We start from the raw sequence: 18259 nt of genomic DNA, 5'->3' as shown, positions 1-18259 counted from the left end.
AGTCGCACTCAGAGGCTTGCTGTGTGAAAGGGGTCACCAGTACAAAAGTCTGAGAACCCCTGTCTTATGCTGACATGCTGGGTGTTGACACAGCCACTCTAGGCAGCTTGGAGGATCCTCTCCACTGCCCTTTTCTGGGACAGCGTGTGGCAGGGCACAAGACCTTCAGCAGATGGCTTCAGAGGGTCTGGTATACTCTGTCACAGATGAATATTACAGAACTTTCCCTGAGAGGAAAGGAAATCCAATTAGGTGGCTTTTCTCTGCGCTAGGATATACTCTCACTGGTATCTTGGGTCACTAGGAAAGAGGAATTAGTTCAAAACAGGAAGATGTCGAACATTTGTTTTAATGGGGAAGAAAGCACTTACATTCACCTCAAAAAAAAAACTGAGCAAAGCTTACATTTATTCTCATTCATTACAGAAGAATCCACCACAAGTTTAGAATTTATATACAACTGAACACTATCAGCAGGCCAGCACCAAATTTCCCTACTTCAGAGAGCACAAACGTAGGAACACATCTACTTTCCTGCAGTGGTTGGGGTTTTTTTAAGGTGTACTATTCATTCTAATAGAAAGCCAGGTAATGCTAATACTTGATCCATATAAGAACAAAAATTATGAATTTATTCACTGTTTCTAAGAATCAGAATAGCTATCTACAAACATAATATTGTTAATTTGGGCCCTGTTTTTACAATGGGCTCTGTGTAGGTGGACCAATGGGTCCCTACATAGGCACAAGGATGTCAGCAGGCAGATCCCTGCTCAATGCAAGACTGGGGCCTTATTTTCTAAGAACAGCTTTTAAAGAACGGTTATGCTACCCTTTGGCACTGATATGTTGCAGTGATGAAAGCATTAAAAATGCCTATGACAGTCTGATTCCTGCCTCCAACTGCTCTTTATAAGCACAGCCAGGACTTTTATATTAAAATATGCCCCCCCCCCAATCTAACTATGCAACCAAATGTTTAAGACCTACCTGAACCCCTTGATCTTATAGAGGATGGGAGAGTGAAGCTGCAGAGCCAAGGAAAAGGCTCAGAAATTGGGCACCTCTAGGACAAGGTTGGCAGCCTGGAGGAAGAGAGAAAAAGATTGGGAGTGCAGGGAGGAGATGGTATTTACTGGGCTCGCTCTCCCTCTCTCCACAACTTATTGAGATTGTTTCCTTGCTCTGGAGGTCCCTTGGCCTCTTATTGATAGCACCCTGCACAACCACTTGGTCTGTGGCACCTGCCTCACCACAACTCATATCCATGCAGAGGTGCTGGAACTAGGAGTGCTGGGGGTCTGCAGCACCCCCTGGCTTGAAGTGGTTTCCATCATATACAGAGTTTACAGTTTGGTTCAATGGATCTTAGCACCCCCACTATACAAACTATTCCAGCATCCCTGTCTCCATAGGATATATATATATGAAATGGGGGAGAGAGGGGCTGTCACTGACTTCTCTTGGGAAGTGGACAGAGATTGAAGACCACATCATTACGATGAGGCTACTACTGAGGGAACATTGTGGAGCCCAAGCAATCAACACAGCTGACTTGGGTAGGATGCGGATTTACATTTCAGAGACAAATCCCAATCTTCAAAAGACCAAAAACAGATCTTATCTGTTAACTCAGTATTCAAACTGTGGAGGAACATTTGAGAGAGGGGGAGAAGGCAAGTGGCAGAGCTTGAGGAGGAAGTCCCACCTCTACCCTGACTTGCCTCTTTTTGTCTGGGTTTGGGGGCTACAACCAAAGATTGTAACTCAAAGGGAGGGCTCAGCTCAAAAAGTTTGAAAACTGCTGTATTAACTCATTGTGACACCTGGTTTCTATAAAGTGAATCATTAAACTGAGCTTTAATTCTCAAAAGGACACATTCTTTATGAGCCTAAATAGTTTTAAATTCTTCATTGTTTGAAACACCCTCATTGTATTAGCATTATTTGATACAGCACCAGCAATTTGGTAATAATTTAACATTCAGATATAGACAAAAAAAACCCAAAAGCTTGCAATCTTCAAATATGTATAACATTTCTAATGCTTTCTTACCAAATTTTATCATTTTCTATTTGGCAAACATTAACTTGTCTGGTGTTTTTAAGTGGAGTGAAATTTATTATACTAATGTAATAACAAACAACTTAAAAGGTGCTTTAACAGATATTTTGGTCCATGTGCCTGCAACAAGCATATTAGCTATTGCTAATTATATGTAGATACCAATCAGCCAGAGAAGAGCACACAGCACAGACCTTGTCTAGAGAAGACTCTAGCTATTTTCCCACAATGTTAGACAGTAATAAAGACACATGAACCTTCTCTACACGAGAGGCTATATATCACAAAGGGGACTTTTAGGTGCCCTGTCTCTTAGTGGAATTCACTGAGTTAGGCACCCAGGCTTTCTGTACAATGCATGGGGAGAGTTAGAATGGGATTCACAAAAGCCAGCCCCCTGAGCCTACTAGATAGCTTAGGTGGAAATGCTGTGGAGAGTGATGTGGCCTTTGCCAGGGATTCTCAACCATTTTCTTTCTGACACCACCACAACATGCTATAAAAACTCCACGGCCCACTTGTGCCACAATAACTGGTATTCTGCATATAAAAACCAGAGCCCGGCATTAGGGGATAGCAAGCAGGGCAGTTGCCTGGAGCCCTATACCCCGCGTGGTGGGCTCCAGGACCCATGCTTCAGCCCCATGTGATGGGGCTTCAGCTTTCTTTCCTGGGCCCCAGTGAGTCTAACACTGACCCTGCGTGGTGAACCCCCTGAAAGCGGTCTGTGGCCTCCCAGGGGCTTAAGGGAGTTGAGAGCCTAAGTCCCAATAGAGGAAGACACCTACCTCCACTTCAGAATCACACCTTTCTCCTGGAGTTAGACACCTAAGCCAGGTTAGTCATTTTTCATGAAAAACTACAAAGGAGGATTATGCTATAGCACAGCAGTTAGAGCCCTCACAAAGGATGTGGGAGATCTGGGTTCAAATCTCTACACTGCCTGATGTGGAGAAGGGACTTGAACTTGGGTTTCCTACCTCTCAGCAGGCTGACCTAACCACTAGAGTCACTCACACTCTTTCTCCGGCCCCATAAATATTTCATTATTTACTATAAAGTGGAGCAGCTGCAACAAGAGATTGAAACCAGTGGTTTGGATACTCTCATGGGAGGTGGAAGGACCCAGCAGAATAGAGATTTGACCCCAGGTTGCCCACATCCTGGGTGAGCATATCCAGCCACAAAAAGTTGGCACCTTCTGGGACTTCACCAGTAGAAACTCAGTCACCTTGGGACTTTAGGGGCGTACAGGATTAGATGGCAGCTGAGCAGTGATTTTGTGAGTGCAAGTGGTGCCTAAATGTTGGACTTAGGTGCCTAACTGCTATACTAGGCACCCAAGTCCCTCTTGTGAACCTAGCCCTAGCACTTCCACCCATACAGCCAGAGGTGGCAATTTTTCCTAAAATTTCCTACTGTAAAAAACCCACAATATTTCTAGGTGACATAAAAATAAATGGTTATTGCTGGGAGAGAGCAAAAGATTTAAAACAGCAGGCAGCAGCAAACCAAAGTATAAAAGGTCAAAACCTGCCTTCTTCATACTTATGGAAATAAGAGGCCCTCTGCACTGGACCTGCTGACGTTCTGTTGTACAGCAGGGGCAGACTGTAGACAGACCTCTCCACCCCAGGAAGTACCACGGTCTAATACTGCACAGTGGTTCCCTCCACAGCAGTGGATGAAAATAACTATGGGCCTATGACTGCTGATCCACCTATAAAACACAACACCCATCACCTGCCCACAGGTGAGAAAGGGCAGGGGCACAAGGCTTCAGACTATGGGGTGTAAGTAGAAATTTATACTGATGCTCTGGATCACAAGAAGAGTCTTTCATTCCCCCAATCCCTGCAGAGATCCCCATGTAAAGCCTGGTTTTGTAAAGGACAATAGGATTAAACCTAAGATTCCAAATACGTTTGTCACGTTTCAGCAATTTTAACGGGGGGGGGGGGGGGGGTCAAATCCTGGACCGAAACAGAGCTCATGTTGTTCCTTTAAATAGGGTGCCTAACGTGTATGTGCGTTCTTTGGGTTATTTTTAGCAACACGCTTCAAAAGCTCCAGTACAGCAGATGCTGAAGGTCTCTTTGCAATGTCTTTTGAGAGCAATTGCTCAATTATGTGTTTCTGTAAAACAAACAAACAAGGTACAGTATATATTAGAGGAAATAAAATACTGAACATGAATAATGAGGAAATAGATGAAATAATGTGTTATACTGTACCTCTAATGGAAAGTTCTTGCTGAACTCCTCTGGAAGTACACATTCTCTTATTTTGTGCCACTCCTAAAAATGACACCAAATAATTTTTTTAGTATGATATTTTCATTGACTGCATTTTGAAGCCCTGTGATTGAACCACACAAAGCATGAAAACAAAATAATCAGAAAACGTAGTGCCAGGTAGAGAGCGAGACTTCAAAAGACAGCATTTGTCAAAGGAAGTATCTGAAAGCTTTCCATTTGGCTGTAAGGTGTTTTTAAAAGTGTTCTGTAGAGCTTTGAGTTTGTTGGCTTTTTCACCTTATGAGCCTCAAGGTCCATGAAGACCTGCTTCTGCCTTATTTTTGTCAAATCCCTGGTTCTCACTGTCAATTAAAAAGAAATAGTAGTTCTGCACCCCAATCTCCATGGAAAAATCTACAGGAGAGGACTTAAACTTGGGCCCTGCTGGCACCACTGCTACTTGTGAGACAAGCAGATGCAAATAGCATTCCCCGCCCCCACCCCCACCCACACACACCATGAATGCCATTAAAAAGGTGGTTTTGAATTTTTCTAAGTCACTGTTAAATAATCAGTGCTAAGTCACAATGACTTGACGTTTTTAAACCCAGGTGCCTAAAATTAGGCTCCTAAATACATATTTAGGTACATAAATAGAAGTGGCCTAATTTTCAAAGATGCTGAGCAACCTTCGCTCTAAATTAAGTCAATAACAGTGGCAGGTGCTCTGCACCTTTGAAAAATCAGGCCACTTCTAGTTAGGTGTTCATATATGGATTTAAGAACTTAATTTCAGGCATAGTTTTCAGGTTTGAAAATTTTAGCTATGCTCCCTGCCCCCAAAAGCTTGTAATTGAAGACAAGACAGGACCAAGGAAGGTGACCAGCATTGGGAAGGCAGGGGAAAGAGGACAAGCATTACAGCAAAAAGGATAAAGGTAGTATCAGAGGTCTAATTTTAAAAAATTATGCTGAAGGCAGAGAAACCTCTGTTTTGATCATCAGACACATGCCTTTTGACCAAGAGTACAAAGCAGGGTGTATAGGTTACTAGCCGTAGAGTGCTTCAGTCCCATGCAGGTAAATGTGATATATATTTTACAGGACAGAAGTATAGTCTGTAGTTAGGCACTGGACTGGGACCTAGTTCCAGATTCAATTTCTGTCTCTGCCACAGACTTACTGTGTGGCTTTGGGCAAGGCCCCAATCCTGAAAAGACTGAAACACATGTGTGTAAGTTTATGCACCTGAGTAATACCATACACTTCAGTAAGACTACTCATATGTATAAAGTAGAGCTGGTAAAAAAGGTTTTTTGATGCAAAATGTCTTTTTAATTAAAAAAAGGCCAAAAAAATTGTAGCAATTTTTAATTGATTTTAAAAATCATTTTTTTAAACAAAATGAAAATTTGTTTCATTTTTGAACAAGTGTTTTTTTGCAGGGGGTTCTCTCTTACCTTCTCTTTTTTCTCCCCTCCCTTATTCTTGCCCTTTTGGAGGATAAAGGGAGAGAAAAGATAGCAAAAACCAAGCAAAACACCCAAATTCTAACATTTGCTTGGTTTTTGAACATTGAAAAATATTCAGTTTGACAAAATGTAGCGGGGTGGTTACCCCACTCCTGCCTGAGGGGTTTAAAACAGCCCTGGCAGAGGGCTGGGCAAGGTAAAACCCTGGCTGATTGGGGGAAGTGGCTGCACCTGGGCCACACCCTAATCAGAGCCCAGATGGCCTGTATAAAGAGGCTGGGAGCCAGAAGCTCAGCAGGTAGTTTCTCTCTGAGTGCAGAGAGAGAAGGGCCTGGCTGCAGGGAGCTAGACAGGGTACCCGAGTGGGGCAGGGCTGGGGAGCTCCAGCCTGGATAGCCCCAGGCTGTGGCCTAGTAATAGGCCAAGGGGTACTGGGGGTTGCAGAGGGCAACCCAGGGCTAGGCCAAGGCAGCAGGTCCAAACCCAACCTTGCCAATGATGAGTGGCCTATACTGCAGTCTGTCCCAGAGAGTGGGGGCTAGATGGTGACTGGTAGTGGCCTTATTGTGAGGTGGGGTTAGTGGGTGGGGATTCCCCTGGGAGGGGAGACCTAGTGTGTGTGGGTATTGCCAGGGGGCAGCACCCAGAGCAAGGGGCACTGGGGTCCTGGCAGGTACATGAGGGCCAGAGAAGAGGAAAGGTGGACCACTGGTCTGCAGAGGGTGCTCCAGAGGCTGGAGAGCTAATTCCCTGGATGACCAACAGGAGATGCTGCAGGGGTGAGTCTGGACCCTCCTACACAAAAGCAACCTGTTTTTTCCCATAGAAAAAAAAATTTAAAGGTTTTTTAATTTCCCATTTTTAAAAAAATGTACCCTTTACAACCAAGTCTTAGCATAAAGTTACACATGTGGTTAAGTATTTGGCGGATCAGGGTTTTAATCTTGCTGTATTTCAGTTGCACAGCTGTAAAATAACACAGTATTTCTTTACCTTACAGGGTTTTTGTGAGGATAAATGAGACACTCTGATACCATAGTGCTGAGGGCCACATAAGTATCTCAATGGATATCTCTCTCTTCCCCTCTCTGATGGAGATTAAATTTGTTGTACCAGACAGCAGAGCTGTCTGATCTACTAGATAGCAGATGTAGCCAATGATTTTAGTTTATTGTTCATTTATTGTGATATGATTAATCAACATCATATATTCACTGTATGTTAATTACAGTTAATTTGTAAGATTATAGAAGTAGAAGACTGATCAGTATTTAGAGGAATTGTATTGGGTAAAAGTAAGTAGGGCTGAAATGCAAGGCCTACAGGCTGAGGCCTGTAAGATTTTTAGCTTACCCATACTAAGCCATCAACTTAAGAAATGCTGATATAACTAAGTGACCGAAGAATAACCCAATGCCCTAAGATTACGGGAAAAGATGTGCCAGTGGGTGATATTGCAAAACAATAACAGTAAAAGTAATTTTTTTGCTTACAAGATACCCGGTAATCATGTTTTGCAACACATGCCCTAACTGCAGTGTGCATGATGTGCAGAAATGCTAATGAGGTTAGTTAGAATTACATTATAAAAGAGGGCGCCTAGCTTAGGAAAGCTGAGCTCCCTATGGGAAACTCCAGCAGGAACCATCCCTCTACTAATAATCAATCCATGAAAGACCTCGGAGACCCTAACACTTGTTAAGGATGTGAGTAGAACTATATTTGTAACTTGTGCATAGGTTTGGAAAGAATTTCTATATGCTTGGATATTCATAACTTTCACAAGTACAAAATCTAGTCTGTTTTACAAGTTTTATTAAAGATTCAGTGAATGTCTGTGTGGTCACTACCCTTGGTCTTTATGTATTCCTAGAGACTCTAAATCTGAAGCAAGTAGCAAAGGTGACTTTCACTCTGTTAAGACTGAAACTGTAGCTGCCAGAGCTGAACCCACGGTGGTGTAATACCACATTACAAATTCACTTTAAATAAAATGAAAGGCTACACAGAAGTGACAAACAGATAGCACCAAAACACATTGACAAGTGAATGGTGCTAGGGTAATTTCTGTTTTAAACGGTGGGGGACAGCTTTTAATAACAAAAGCAATATGCATATGTGGGTCTCACTGAAATGAATTTTCAGGAAGGACAAGAATGAAGAGAGGATGAACTCCTGGTGTACTGGTATAAGGAAGGTATTCCAGACATAAGGAGGAATAAGGAACACTACATCATATACAAGTAATACGTCAAATCATATTTTGCCTTGTATAGTTTTCTTGACCTATTTTTCATTAATAATTTAAGATTACTTACCTTAAATTTTTCAGTGTCAGTGGAAAATATCCAAAGAATTTCAAAGAGAATTAATCCTAGTGCAAATATATCCACTTCATGTCCATATTTGTCTCCAGCCTGTGGTGATTACAGTAAATAACATACCAGACATGCCTTTTAGGTCTAAAAATGTATTGTAATTTAAGTGTTTTCATACACTCAGAGATAAAATCCCTATGATGTCAATGAGAGTTTTGCCTTAGGACTGAATGATTGGGACCACCAGGCCCTCATACAAGTCCTTAAATCTCTGTGCCAAAAATGCCCCATCTGTGAAGTAGGGATAATATTTACTGTTAAGTGAAATGAAATATACAGACTTTAAAGCATCCATAGTCCCACATACGTAGGATAAGTAATTGATTCCCCCTTACAGATAGAGAATCAGATACAGAGATTCTAAGGCCAAGATCTTAAATAATGGATGCCTAAAGTTACCCAAATTCACATTTAGGTACCTAAATTAGTGGCCTGGTTTTCAAAATTGCTGATCTCCCACTGACTTCAAGCTTTGTAATGTAAGACAGTATCGATGAGATAGAATCACCTCATTTCACAGCTGATTTATGCAATTTACTTCAGATTTTCCAGTTTTAAAAAAAAATCTATCCTGGTTTAGGATCACACCTGGAAAATTTTAGGCAACTGGTTTAATACTGGAGAAATTAGGACAGGGATGGTTAAATCTGGACTTAAATGCAAGGATAACTATGGAGACACTTGTGTCTCCTGATGTCTTACTATTAAACCTGCAGTAACGGTTACCTGTTCTGGGCTCATATATGATCTTGTTCCTTTTCCTGTTGTCCGTAGGTCATCTGTCATTGAAGTTACAAGTCCAAAGTCACCTATTTTTATTTTATCTTCACTAGATATGAATATGTTGAGGGGCTAAAAAGGACAATTAAAAGAATGTCTCAGTTTCACGTTACAAACTTTTAGCACCAGGAAAAAAATCAGTCATAGGGTACTTCAGTGGAAGAGTTGCTAAACATTCAAGGAAATGAATAAGAGTTATGTATCAAAATAAAAAATGTAAATTTAACAATGAGATTTTAAACACACTAGTCAAAATTTGAAATCATGACTGACACAATAACTAATTGTTCTCATTGGTGCATACAGTTAAGTACTACTGTGTTATTCTATAGCGGTGGTTTTCAAACTTTTTTTCTGGTGACCCAGTTGAAGAAAATTGTTGATGCCCATGTCCCAATGGAGCTGGGGATGAGGGGTTTAGGATGTGGAGGGGGCTCTGGGGTAGGGGGTTGGTGTGCAGGAGGGAGTCAGGGCTCTGGGTTGGGGGTGCAGGGGATGAGGGGTTTGGGGTGCAGGAAGGGGCTCCAGGTTTGGGGGGGGCTCAGGGCAGGGGTTTGGGGTGTGGGCTTACCTCCAGCGACTCTTGGTCAGTGGCACAGCTGGGGTGCATAGGAAGGCTTCCCACCTGTCTTGGCACCACGGACCGCGCTGCACCCCGGAAGCGGCCAGCAGCAGGTCTGGCTCCTAGGCAGAGGCGCGCAATTGGCTCCATGTGGCTCTGGCCTGCAGGCACTGCCCCCACCCAAGCTCCCATTGGCAGGAACTGGCCAATGGGAGTGCAGAGCCAGTGCTTGGGGCGGGGACAGCATGCAGAGCCCCGTGGTCCCCCTGCCTAAAAGCTGGACCCACTGCTGTCTGCTTCCGGGGCACAGCGCAGTGTTGGAACAGGTAGGCACTAGCCTGCCTTAGCTGGGCAGCACTGCCAATAAGACTTTTAACATCCTGGTCAGCGGTGCTGACCAGAGCCACTAGGGTCCCTGGGTGCTGAAGAAGGTGATCCAGTGCCTTACATGCCGCGACCCAGTACTGGGTCGTGACCCGAACTTTGAAAAACACTGCTCTATAGGGCATTAACTTCAGTACACTAAAATATATGATGTGTTATATGTGATTTATTAAAACTGATTTTGAACTCAAACTTGAAACTTAATATATACCTAATATACAACATTTCACATTCAAAAGCACTTTGTGGTTTTATACCCAATCTTACACACACTGACTGACAGACCCTTATGCTCACATGGAGTCCCACTGAAAATAAAATAACGGTTCAACATTTTCTGATCTTCCAAACACTTACTCAAACATCTGTCCATCCACACAATAATCATCTGTTCTGCTTACCTTGAGGTCTCTGTGAATAAACCCTTTAGAATGAATATATTCCACTCCTGTCACTATTTGTTTAAATTTGATGAGAGACTCAGTCTGGTAATTTTCCTTCCCTCTCTTTTCATTAATCCAGCCCTCCAATGTTCCTTTCTCACAGAACTCCATTTGGATAAAAAGGCAATCACACAGCAAATCTGGCCTCGGGCTGTAAGAGTAAAATGAAATCACAGTATTAAAAACAGCACTACACAATTGTTCTTAAGCAGTGGGCTCAATAGTTTGCTGGTTTCCAACCTTCCATTTGGCTGTAGACCCCCCACAATCATGGCCAAAAGTCCCTCATTTTTTAGGACCACTACGGGTAGGCTTGGAGCTCCCAGTGACGGCACTGGAGTCAATCCTAGCTCCCAAACAGCCAGCTGCCTGCCACTGAACCCTGTTCTACACAGTTAAGTTGCCTTACATTAGCTTACCTCGACCTAATTATGCCAGTGTACACGCTACAGCTTTGTCCCGCCAATGTAAGTGCCCTACTACACTGACATAACAACTCCATCTCCACAAGTGGCATAGCACTTATGTTGGTGTAGTTAGAGCAACGCAGTGTCTGCATAGACACTGCATTACTTACATTGGCTGTCTTGTCAATTTCACAGCTCCATGCTGGAGCCCCCTGCTCCCCAGCCAGGCTGCGCCCACAGGCTCCCCACTCCGGGAGCTGAGAAACCTGGGGTGGCTGCCTCCCAGCAGGGAGCAGAGAGCCAGGAGTGGGGACAGAGGGGCTCCCAGAAGGGAGCTACGCGGAGCTTAGATACTTGGCCGTCAGCCCCCCACAATGCCCCTCTTCAATCGGTGGAAGCACTGCTAGTGAGGACATGCACTACAGACAGAAGGAGGTTAGTGTGGACAGTAATTACTGCAGTGGCTATAAGTCGACCTAACATAGGTAGACTTAGGGCTGTAGTATAGACATGCTCTGAGTCAGCTCTTCTGCGGAGCAGCCAGTGGGCTCTCTGGCCACAAGGTGGGGCAGAACAATAGCATGGGACAAGGGCATAATCTAGTGAGTAAAACACAGGTTTGAGAACAAATAACTCCTGCATTTTAATCCCAGTGCAAATACCATCTCCCTCACTTGCTGAAGATCCTAATAGTGATTTGGCTTCAATATAAGACATCATTCCAAATTAGGCCTAAATGTCAGTGTACATATCTGCAACACATACTGTTCACCAAAAAAGTGGCAATTCATCAACCAAAAGGAGATATACATGTACATGTATATCTTTCATTAAGCAAACTGTCTGATGTTAAATATTTTTCATGTTCTTTCTTCTTTTATTAGCTGGAAAAAATATAAGTGTAGGGATCTGCAATTCATTCATTTTTTGCCACACATCTGCAATAGGGAAAAAAATAATCTGATTATTCCGTTAAAGAACCATTGATTACACTACAGAATTCATATTTATTTACCTTGAAAAGCTTGAACTGTCCTCAAAATTGAGATAGTCTTTCCCAGTCCAAGAGGTGTAATACCGTATGATGTTTTCATGCTCAAGATCTGCTAGTGCTTGTACCTCACGCTGTACTTTACTAAATAAACGAAGAAAAATTCTCATTACACAACACTGAAGAACTGATACTTCTTAATAAAATGAACAATAAGATTAATTGAAGACAGGATATCAAGCAGCAGTAGTAATCTTCAGGATTAAGTATCTCTATTTTGAATATTTTAAAAGTCAATATTAATGTTTAATTTTGAAAGAGAAGCTGTAAATTATATCTACTAGCTGTGTTTTGTTTGCCAGGCTGTTCTTGTGTTTTGCATATTGTCTGCTCTATTATCCTGTAAAAAGCAACAGAGAATCCTGTGGCACCTTTAAGACTAACAGATGTATTGGAGCATAAGCTTTCGTGGGTGAATGCCCACTTCGTTGGATGCATCTAATGGAAATTTTCAGGGGCAGGTATAAATATGCTGGCAAGAATCAGTCTGGAGATAACGAGGTTAGTTCAATCAGGGAGGGTGAGGTCCTCTGCTAGCAGTTGAAGTGTGAACACCAAGGGAGGAGAAACTGCTTCTGTAGTTGGTTAGCCATTCACAGTCTTTGTTTAATCCTGATCTGATGGTGTCAAATTTGCAAATGAACTGAAGCTCAGCAGTTTCTCTTTGGAGTCTGGTCCTGAAGTTTTTTTGCGGTAAGATGGCCTTTACATCTGCTATTGTGTGGCCAGGGAGGTTGAAGTGTTCTCCTACAGGTTTTTGTATATTGCCATTCCTGATATCTGACTTGTGTCCATTTATCCTTTTATGTAGTGACTGTCCAGTTTGGCCAATGTACATAGCAGAGGGGCATTGCTGGCACATGATGGCATATATAACATTGGTGGACGTGCAGGTGAATGAGCTGGTGATGTTGTAGCTGATCTGGTTAGGTCCTGTGATGGTTGCTGGTGTAGATATGTGGGCAGAGTTGGCATCGAGGTTTGTTGCATGGGTTGGTTTCTGAGTTAGAGTTGTTATGGTGCGGTGTGTGGTTGCTGGTGAGAATATGCTTAAGGTTGGCAGGTAGTCTGTGGGCGAGGACTGGCCTGCCTCCCAAGGTCTGTGAAAGAGAGGGATCATTGTCCAGGATGGGTTGTAGATCACTGATGATGCGTTGGAGAGGTTTAAGCTGAGGACTGTAGGTGATAGCCGGTGGAGTTCTATTGGTTTCTTTCTTGGGCTTGTCTTGTAGCAGGAGGCCTCTGGGTACACGTCTGGGTCTGTTGATTTGTTTCCTTATTTCCTTGTGCAGGTATTGTAGTTTTGAGAATGCTTGGTGAAGATCTTGTAGGTGTTGGTCTCTGTCTGAGGGGTTGGAGCAGATGCGGTTTTACCTCAGTGCTTGGCTGTATTATCCTGAGCACTCAAGTGTTTGGGCCTTGCTCAAAATGTTTGAAATGAACCCCCCCCCCACACACACACACACACACACACAAAATTCAGATTCTTGTACTTAATACCTTATCTAGTCATAAGAACACAACAGATAAGCAAAGCATAGAGTTGGATGCTTAATTTCTCCATGATCGCATCAAAGACCCTGATCCTGCAAACACTACAGCATATAACTTTTAATTTGCAAGTAGTCCCTCTACATACACTGAGCTCAGCAAGACTATTCATATGCAAGATTATTTGCAGAGTTGGGGCCTACCTTGGTTATTGTAGGGTTGTCCAATGAATTAATTTCAACCTCAGATGGGGCCCAAATATGACCCTTTATTTGAGGAACATATAGGGCTTACGTTCAAAATGTTAAATTTACTTCTCAGGAGTGCAATGTGAATGAAAATAAGAAATATCCTGAAGAACACTTAGTAATACAATATACTCATTAAAATAGGACACCGAAGCAATTAGGCTAAAGACTGCTCTGAAATTGTTGTAAATAACATGGAGGAGGATATCCTTAAAACTATTTGTTAAAGAGACATTTACAACTTATTTTTAATTGATTATTTAAAATAAATATTACTTGGCATTTTATCAGAAATTAGAATGTCCCAAAAAGTCTTTTTATGCTCCCCCTGATGAGGATCATAATGGTCTTTTTTAGCAAGTGACACAATGACAAAGAAACAATTATACTGGTTTTATAAAGAGTGTTGCCAAATGCACAAAGAAAAAATAGGGAGGGCTGATTTCCCCCACCCAGTGTATAGTTATCTGAATTGCTACTGGTTAGTACAGGGAGTTCAAACATTTTCAGACACAAATGTGGTTTTCAAAGTGACTCTGTCCCTTTAAATGTTAGTTTAATGTTAGTTAAATGTTAGTCTGCTGCTGACAAGTTTTATAAAAGCAGTAATCACCATTCATAGACAATCTACAAAATGTTTTGCAGATTCATAGATTCCCAGGTGCTAAGAGAACACTGTGATAATCTATAAAAAGCAACAGAGGGTCCTGTGGCACCTTTGAGACTAACAGAAGTATTGGGAGCATAAGCATAAGCATGACACCATCAGATCAGGATTAAACAAAGACTGTGAATGGCTATCCAACTACAGAAGCAGTTTCTCCTCCCTTGGTGTTCACACCTCAACTGCTAGCAGAGCACCTCACCCTCCCTGATTGCACTAATCTCGTTATCTCCATACTGATTTATACCTGCCTCTGGAGATTTCCATTACTAGCATCTGAAGAAGTGAGGTTCTTACCCACGAAAGCTTATGCTCCCAGTACTTCTGTTAGTCTCAAAGGTGCCACAGGACCCACTGTTGCTTTTTACAGATTCAGACTAACACGCTACTCCTCTGATACTGTGATAATCTAGTTTGACCTCCTGTATAACACTGGCCATAGAACTTCCATAAAATAATTCCTCTTTGAACAAAATCACAGCTTTTGGAAAAAATCTTGATTTAAAGATTACCAGTGACTTAGAATCCACCACAGCCCTTGGTAAATACTTCCAATAGTAAATTGTTCTTCACTGTTAAAAATTTACACTTTATTTCCAGTCTGAATTTGTCTAGTTTCAACTTTTGACCACTGGATCTTGTTATATCTTTGTCTGCTAGACCGAAGAGCCCTTTATTGGGAACAAAAATTTGTCATGTAGCTCTTTGAGTCTATCACTATAAGGCAGTGGTTCCCAAACTTGTTCCACCGCTTGTGCAGGGAAAGCCCCTGGCGGCCGGGCCGCTTTGTGTACCTGCCGCATCCGCAGGTTCAGCCGATCGCAGCTCCCAGTGAGGCCTGGAGACAGAGCCTGAAGCCGTGCGAACGGAGTCTGCTGCCCCACCACACCAGGGCTGAAGCCCAAAGCCTGAGCCCCATAGTCTCACTGACTGCCTGCTCCTCCAGCGTTGTGCCCCAGGTGTCTCCGGGAGGGGCAGAGCCCAACCCCTGCTGGCAGTGCATCTAGGAGCAACAGGGAGGGGGAGGGACTGCTACTCCCCTCCTCCCCACACACACACACCACAGCCCAGGAGGCTGTGACTGCAAGAAAAGCCCCTGGTGGCCACATTTGAGAAACACTGAATGGAAAGACAGACTCTGTACCTGGAGTGCCTATGGGACTATAACTCTTTAAATTAATTCCAGGCAGACTTTTACAAATCAGCAGCTTCACCATTTCTGCTATGAAACTGACCTAACGACTTTACACATATCTGTATGTATACTGATTTTTTAACCCCAGCAACTCTCTTCTTTCTTTTTCCTTTTATTATTAAATCTTTAGTCTTTTAGTTACTAAAGGATTGGAACATGCATGATTATTGGGTAAGATCTGAGATTCATATTGACTTAGGGATCAGTGTCCAGTACTCTGGGATTGGTGAACCTCACATATGGTGAATCAGGTTTTCAATAACCTCTCACTATATTAGACTTGGCTATCTAGATAGGAGTCAAGGGCTGGAATGCTTAAAGGGGACTGTATTTGGCTTTTTGGTGAGCAGCATGGTATTACAGAAACTGTTTTGTTACTGACTTGGTTAATCTAATTGAAAAATAAACCACCAGTTCTGGGGATTGTCTGCCCTATTCCTTGCAGTCTGCCCTGAGTATAGCATTCTCAGTGTGGCCCATCCAGGCACCCAGTCACACCTCTGTTCTCCCACATCTCTACTGAAACAAAACTGCTTGAAAGACTTTGAACTGGGGAAATTGGTCCCAGGCTGGGAAGGGAATCCAGACTGTGTATTAAGAACTGTGAACTGCTCGCAACATCCAGAGGGATGAGGAAAGCTGTTTGCTTCAAATTTTACTTAACATGAAAAAGTTTAGGAATTGGCTTGCAATTTTATCTTTTATTTCTTTTAAAAGCCAATTCTGACTTCTAGGCTTATACCACTTAAAATCTACATTTCTATAGTTAATAAACTTGCTTAATGTTTTATCTAAAACAGTGTGGTTCACTGAAGTGTTTGAGGAATCTACTCAGGTTAACAAAGGCTGGTGCATATCCATTACCCTTTGATGGAATGGCGGACTAATTAACGAGCTTGCATGGATCAAGAAGGTCTTGAGCAGTGTAAAACACACATTGCTGGGGTGCAAGGCTGGGACTCAGAGATATGCAGGTGTTGCCCTATATCTGTTTATGAGGGGCTGAAAGAGCATTCATGTGACTTTGCAGGGGGTGACTCTCACATGCTAATGGCTATGTGAGAGCAAAGCCTGGAGGGGCTGCTTTTCACTAGCAGACCAGTGTGAGAGGTATCCTAAGCTGGAGACTTAAGGGGGCACAACAGTGCCACAGTCCAGATTGTACCCTGGGGGTTGTCACACAAATACAGAGGTAAAATAACTTCTCTGTCCCTACTCGAGATTCCCGTTTATGCATCCAAGGAACGCACTTGCCCCTTTGTCCGCTCCATCATCTTGCCCAGGATTAATGTCAGGTTGACATCCCTATGATTACCTGGTCATCCCATTTTCTCTCTTTAAATATTGGCACAACATTAACAAAGAGAGTGCACAAGTTAACAAATCCTGTTTCCTATGCTGTGCTGGACTATAATTCTAGTGCACAGAGAAGCAAACATCAAAAGACAGCACACTCATTTCAGCTCCACTGAGAACAGAGGAATAAACATATTTGTCAGATAGAATGGACAATACTGTAAAGGAAAATTACTTAAACTTTTAAGAGATTATTACAAACAAACAGTTTCATCTACAGAAACTGCTTGAGAGTGTCCTTTCAAATAAAAGCAAGCAGATGTACAGTACTTACTCGCTACACTTGACTCGTTTGACAGCATAGTTCTTCTTATCAATAATTTGTTTTGCTTTGAAAACATTCCCAAATCCACCGCGGCCAATTGGCTCTATCTCTTCAAAATCCTTGATAAGTCTTTAAAATAATAAAATAAATAATAATAATAATTTTAGCCACAATCAGCCCTAGCATTAATTTTGGAAAGTATGAGTCTGATTCTGAAAGTTGCAGAACATCTCCTGAGAGACGCTAAGCATCATCCTACAGGAGATACTCAAACCTCAGGTAAACAAAATGTCTCGTGGCCCGCCAGGAGCTTACCCTGAACAAGCGGTGAACCAAGTTTGGGAACCCCTGGATTAGAGGCATTCCTACTCTATTTTACATGCTTATGACATTTACATTTGGAATTTTCGTAAGAACAGAAGCAGTCCACCCATTTTCTTTTATTACAACATTTGTAGCACCACCCATTTCTCAGGGGTAGAGGAAAAAATGAAGAAACATTCTACAGAGATGCACAAATGCCAAATATAAACATTCTTATTATAGGAAATACCTATACTTCACCCACAAGTGGCAGTTTCCATATGCTTGTAAATAGAATTCCTCCCATGCAAAACTGTTAGTCAGGGAAATCTAACCCATCATTGCAATAACTATACACCTCTTACTTAAAATCTGCTTCTCACCTTTCATCCTTAGTGTACTTATTTTCTTTTTTCTCTTCCTTGACCTGCTGACCCGAGAATGAGGGTGCCAATTTAGTTGCGATCTCTCTTCTTAGGGGAAAAAAGAAAAATTACAATAAAACCTTGTAACAAATGAATAGAGAAAAGAAATTTACCTGGAGATATTTTTGGTGTCATGTTTTAGTCAAGTATCAAAGCCACTAAAAGAGGGTTTGCAATATTAATTTCAGAACATATATATTTAAAAGCAAAGTAATTACGCACCTCTTTGGTTTCATGGCAGCATTTTTGGGAGTTGCCTATATCAAAAAAGAAAAACAAATATATTCACTGTTTTAAATTATGATAATTATTATTCTAATATGGATTAGGATGTGGCTACCAGCTGTCCAAAGCCATACTTAGACTGGCTGGCTCATCTGTTTGATGTCAACCTTCAGTTTAAATTCCTCATGAAACCTGGATATTACTAGAGCTGTGCAAATAATGGATTTTTCAGAGTTCGCTGGCAATCCTGGAGTTTGTCAAAACCCCAAAGCTATTTTCTTCAAACTTTTTGATGAATCAGAAGTTGG

The 18259-nt window shown here is 42.2% G+C and overlaps 1 protein-coding gene across 1 annotated transcript in view; it reads right to left on the bottom strand.

The window, feature by feature from the left end:
* Positions 1-329: 329 nt before the first annotated feature.
* EIF2AK2 (eukaryotic translation initiation factor 2 alpha kinase 2) overlaps positions 330-18259 on the bottom strand; it is a 41440-nt gene continuing 23510 nt past the window's right edge. Inside the window, exons 8-16 of the mRNA XM_034764931.1 lie at positions 17949-17983; positions 17685-17774; positions 17008-17127; positions 11744-11863; positions 10280-10472; positions 8879-9004; positions 8093-8191; positions 4300-4362; positions 330-4201 (exon numbers count right to left, since the gene is read on the bottom strand). Of these exons, the coding sequence (XP_034620822.1) occupies positions 4082-4201; positions 4300-4362; positions 8093-8191; positions 8879-9004; positions 10280-10472; positions 11744-11863; positions 17008-17127; positions 17685-17774; positions 17949-17983 (966 nt within the window). The 3' untranslated portion in view covers positions 330-4081. The remainder of the gene's footprint in view (positions 4202-4299; positions 4363-8092; positions 8192-8878; positions 9005-10279; positions 10473-11743; positions 11864-17007; positions 17128-17684; positions 17775-17948; positions 17984-18259) is intronic.

The sequence above is a fragment of the Trachemys scripta genome, chromosome 3 (assembly GCF_013100865.1).
Source record: "Trachemys scripta elegans isolate TJP31775 chromosome 3, CAS_Tse_1.0, whole genome shotgun sequence".
NCBI lineage: Eukaryota > Metazoa > Chordata > Testudines > Emydidae > Trachemys > Trachemys scripta.
Note: the sequence above shows the minus strand (reverse complement) of the source record. Positions and strands in the feature narration are given on the sequence as shown.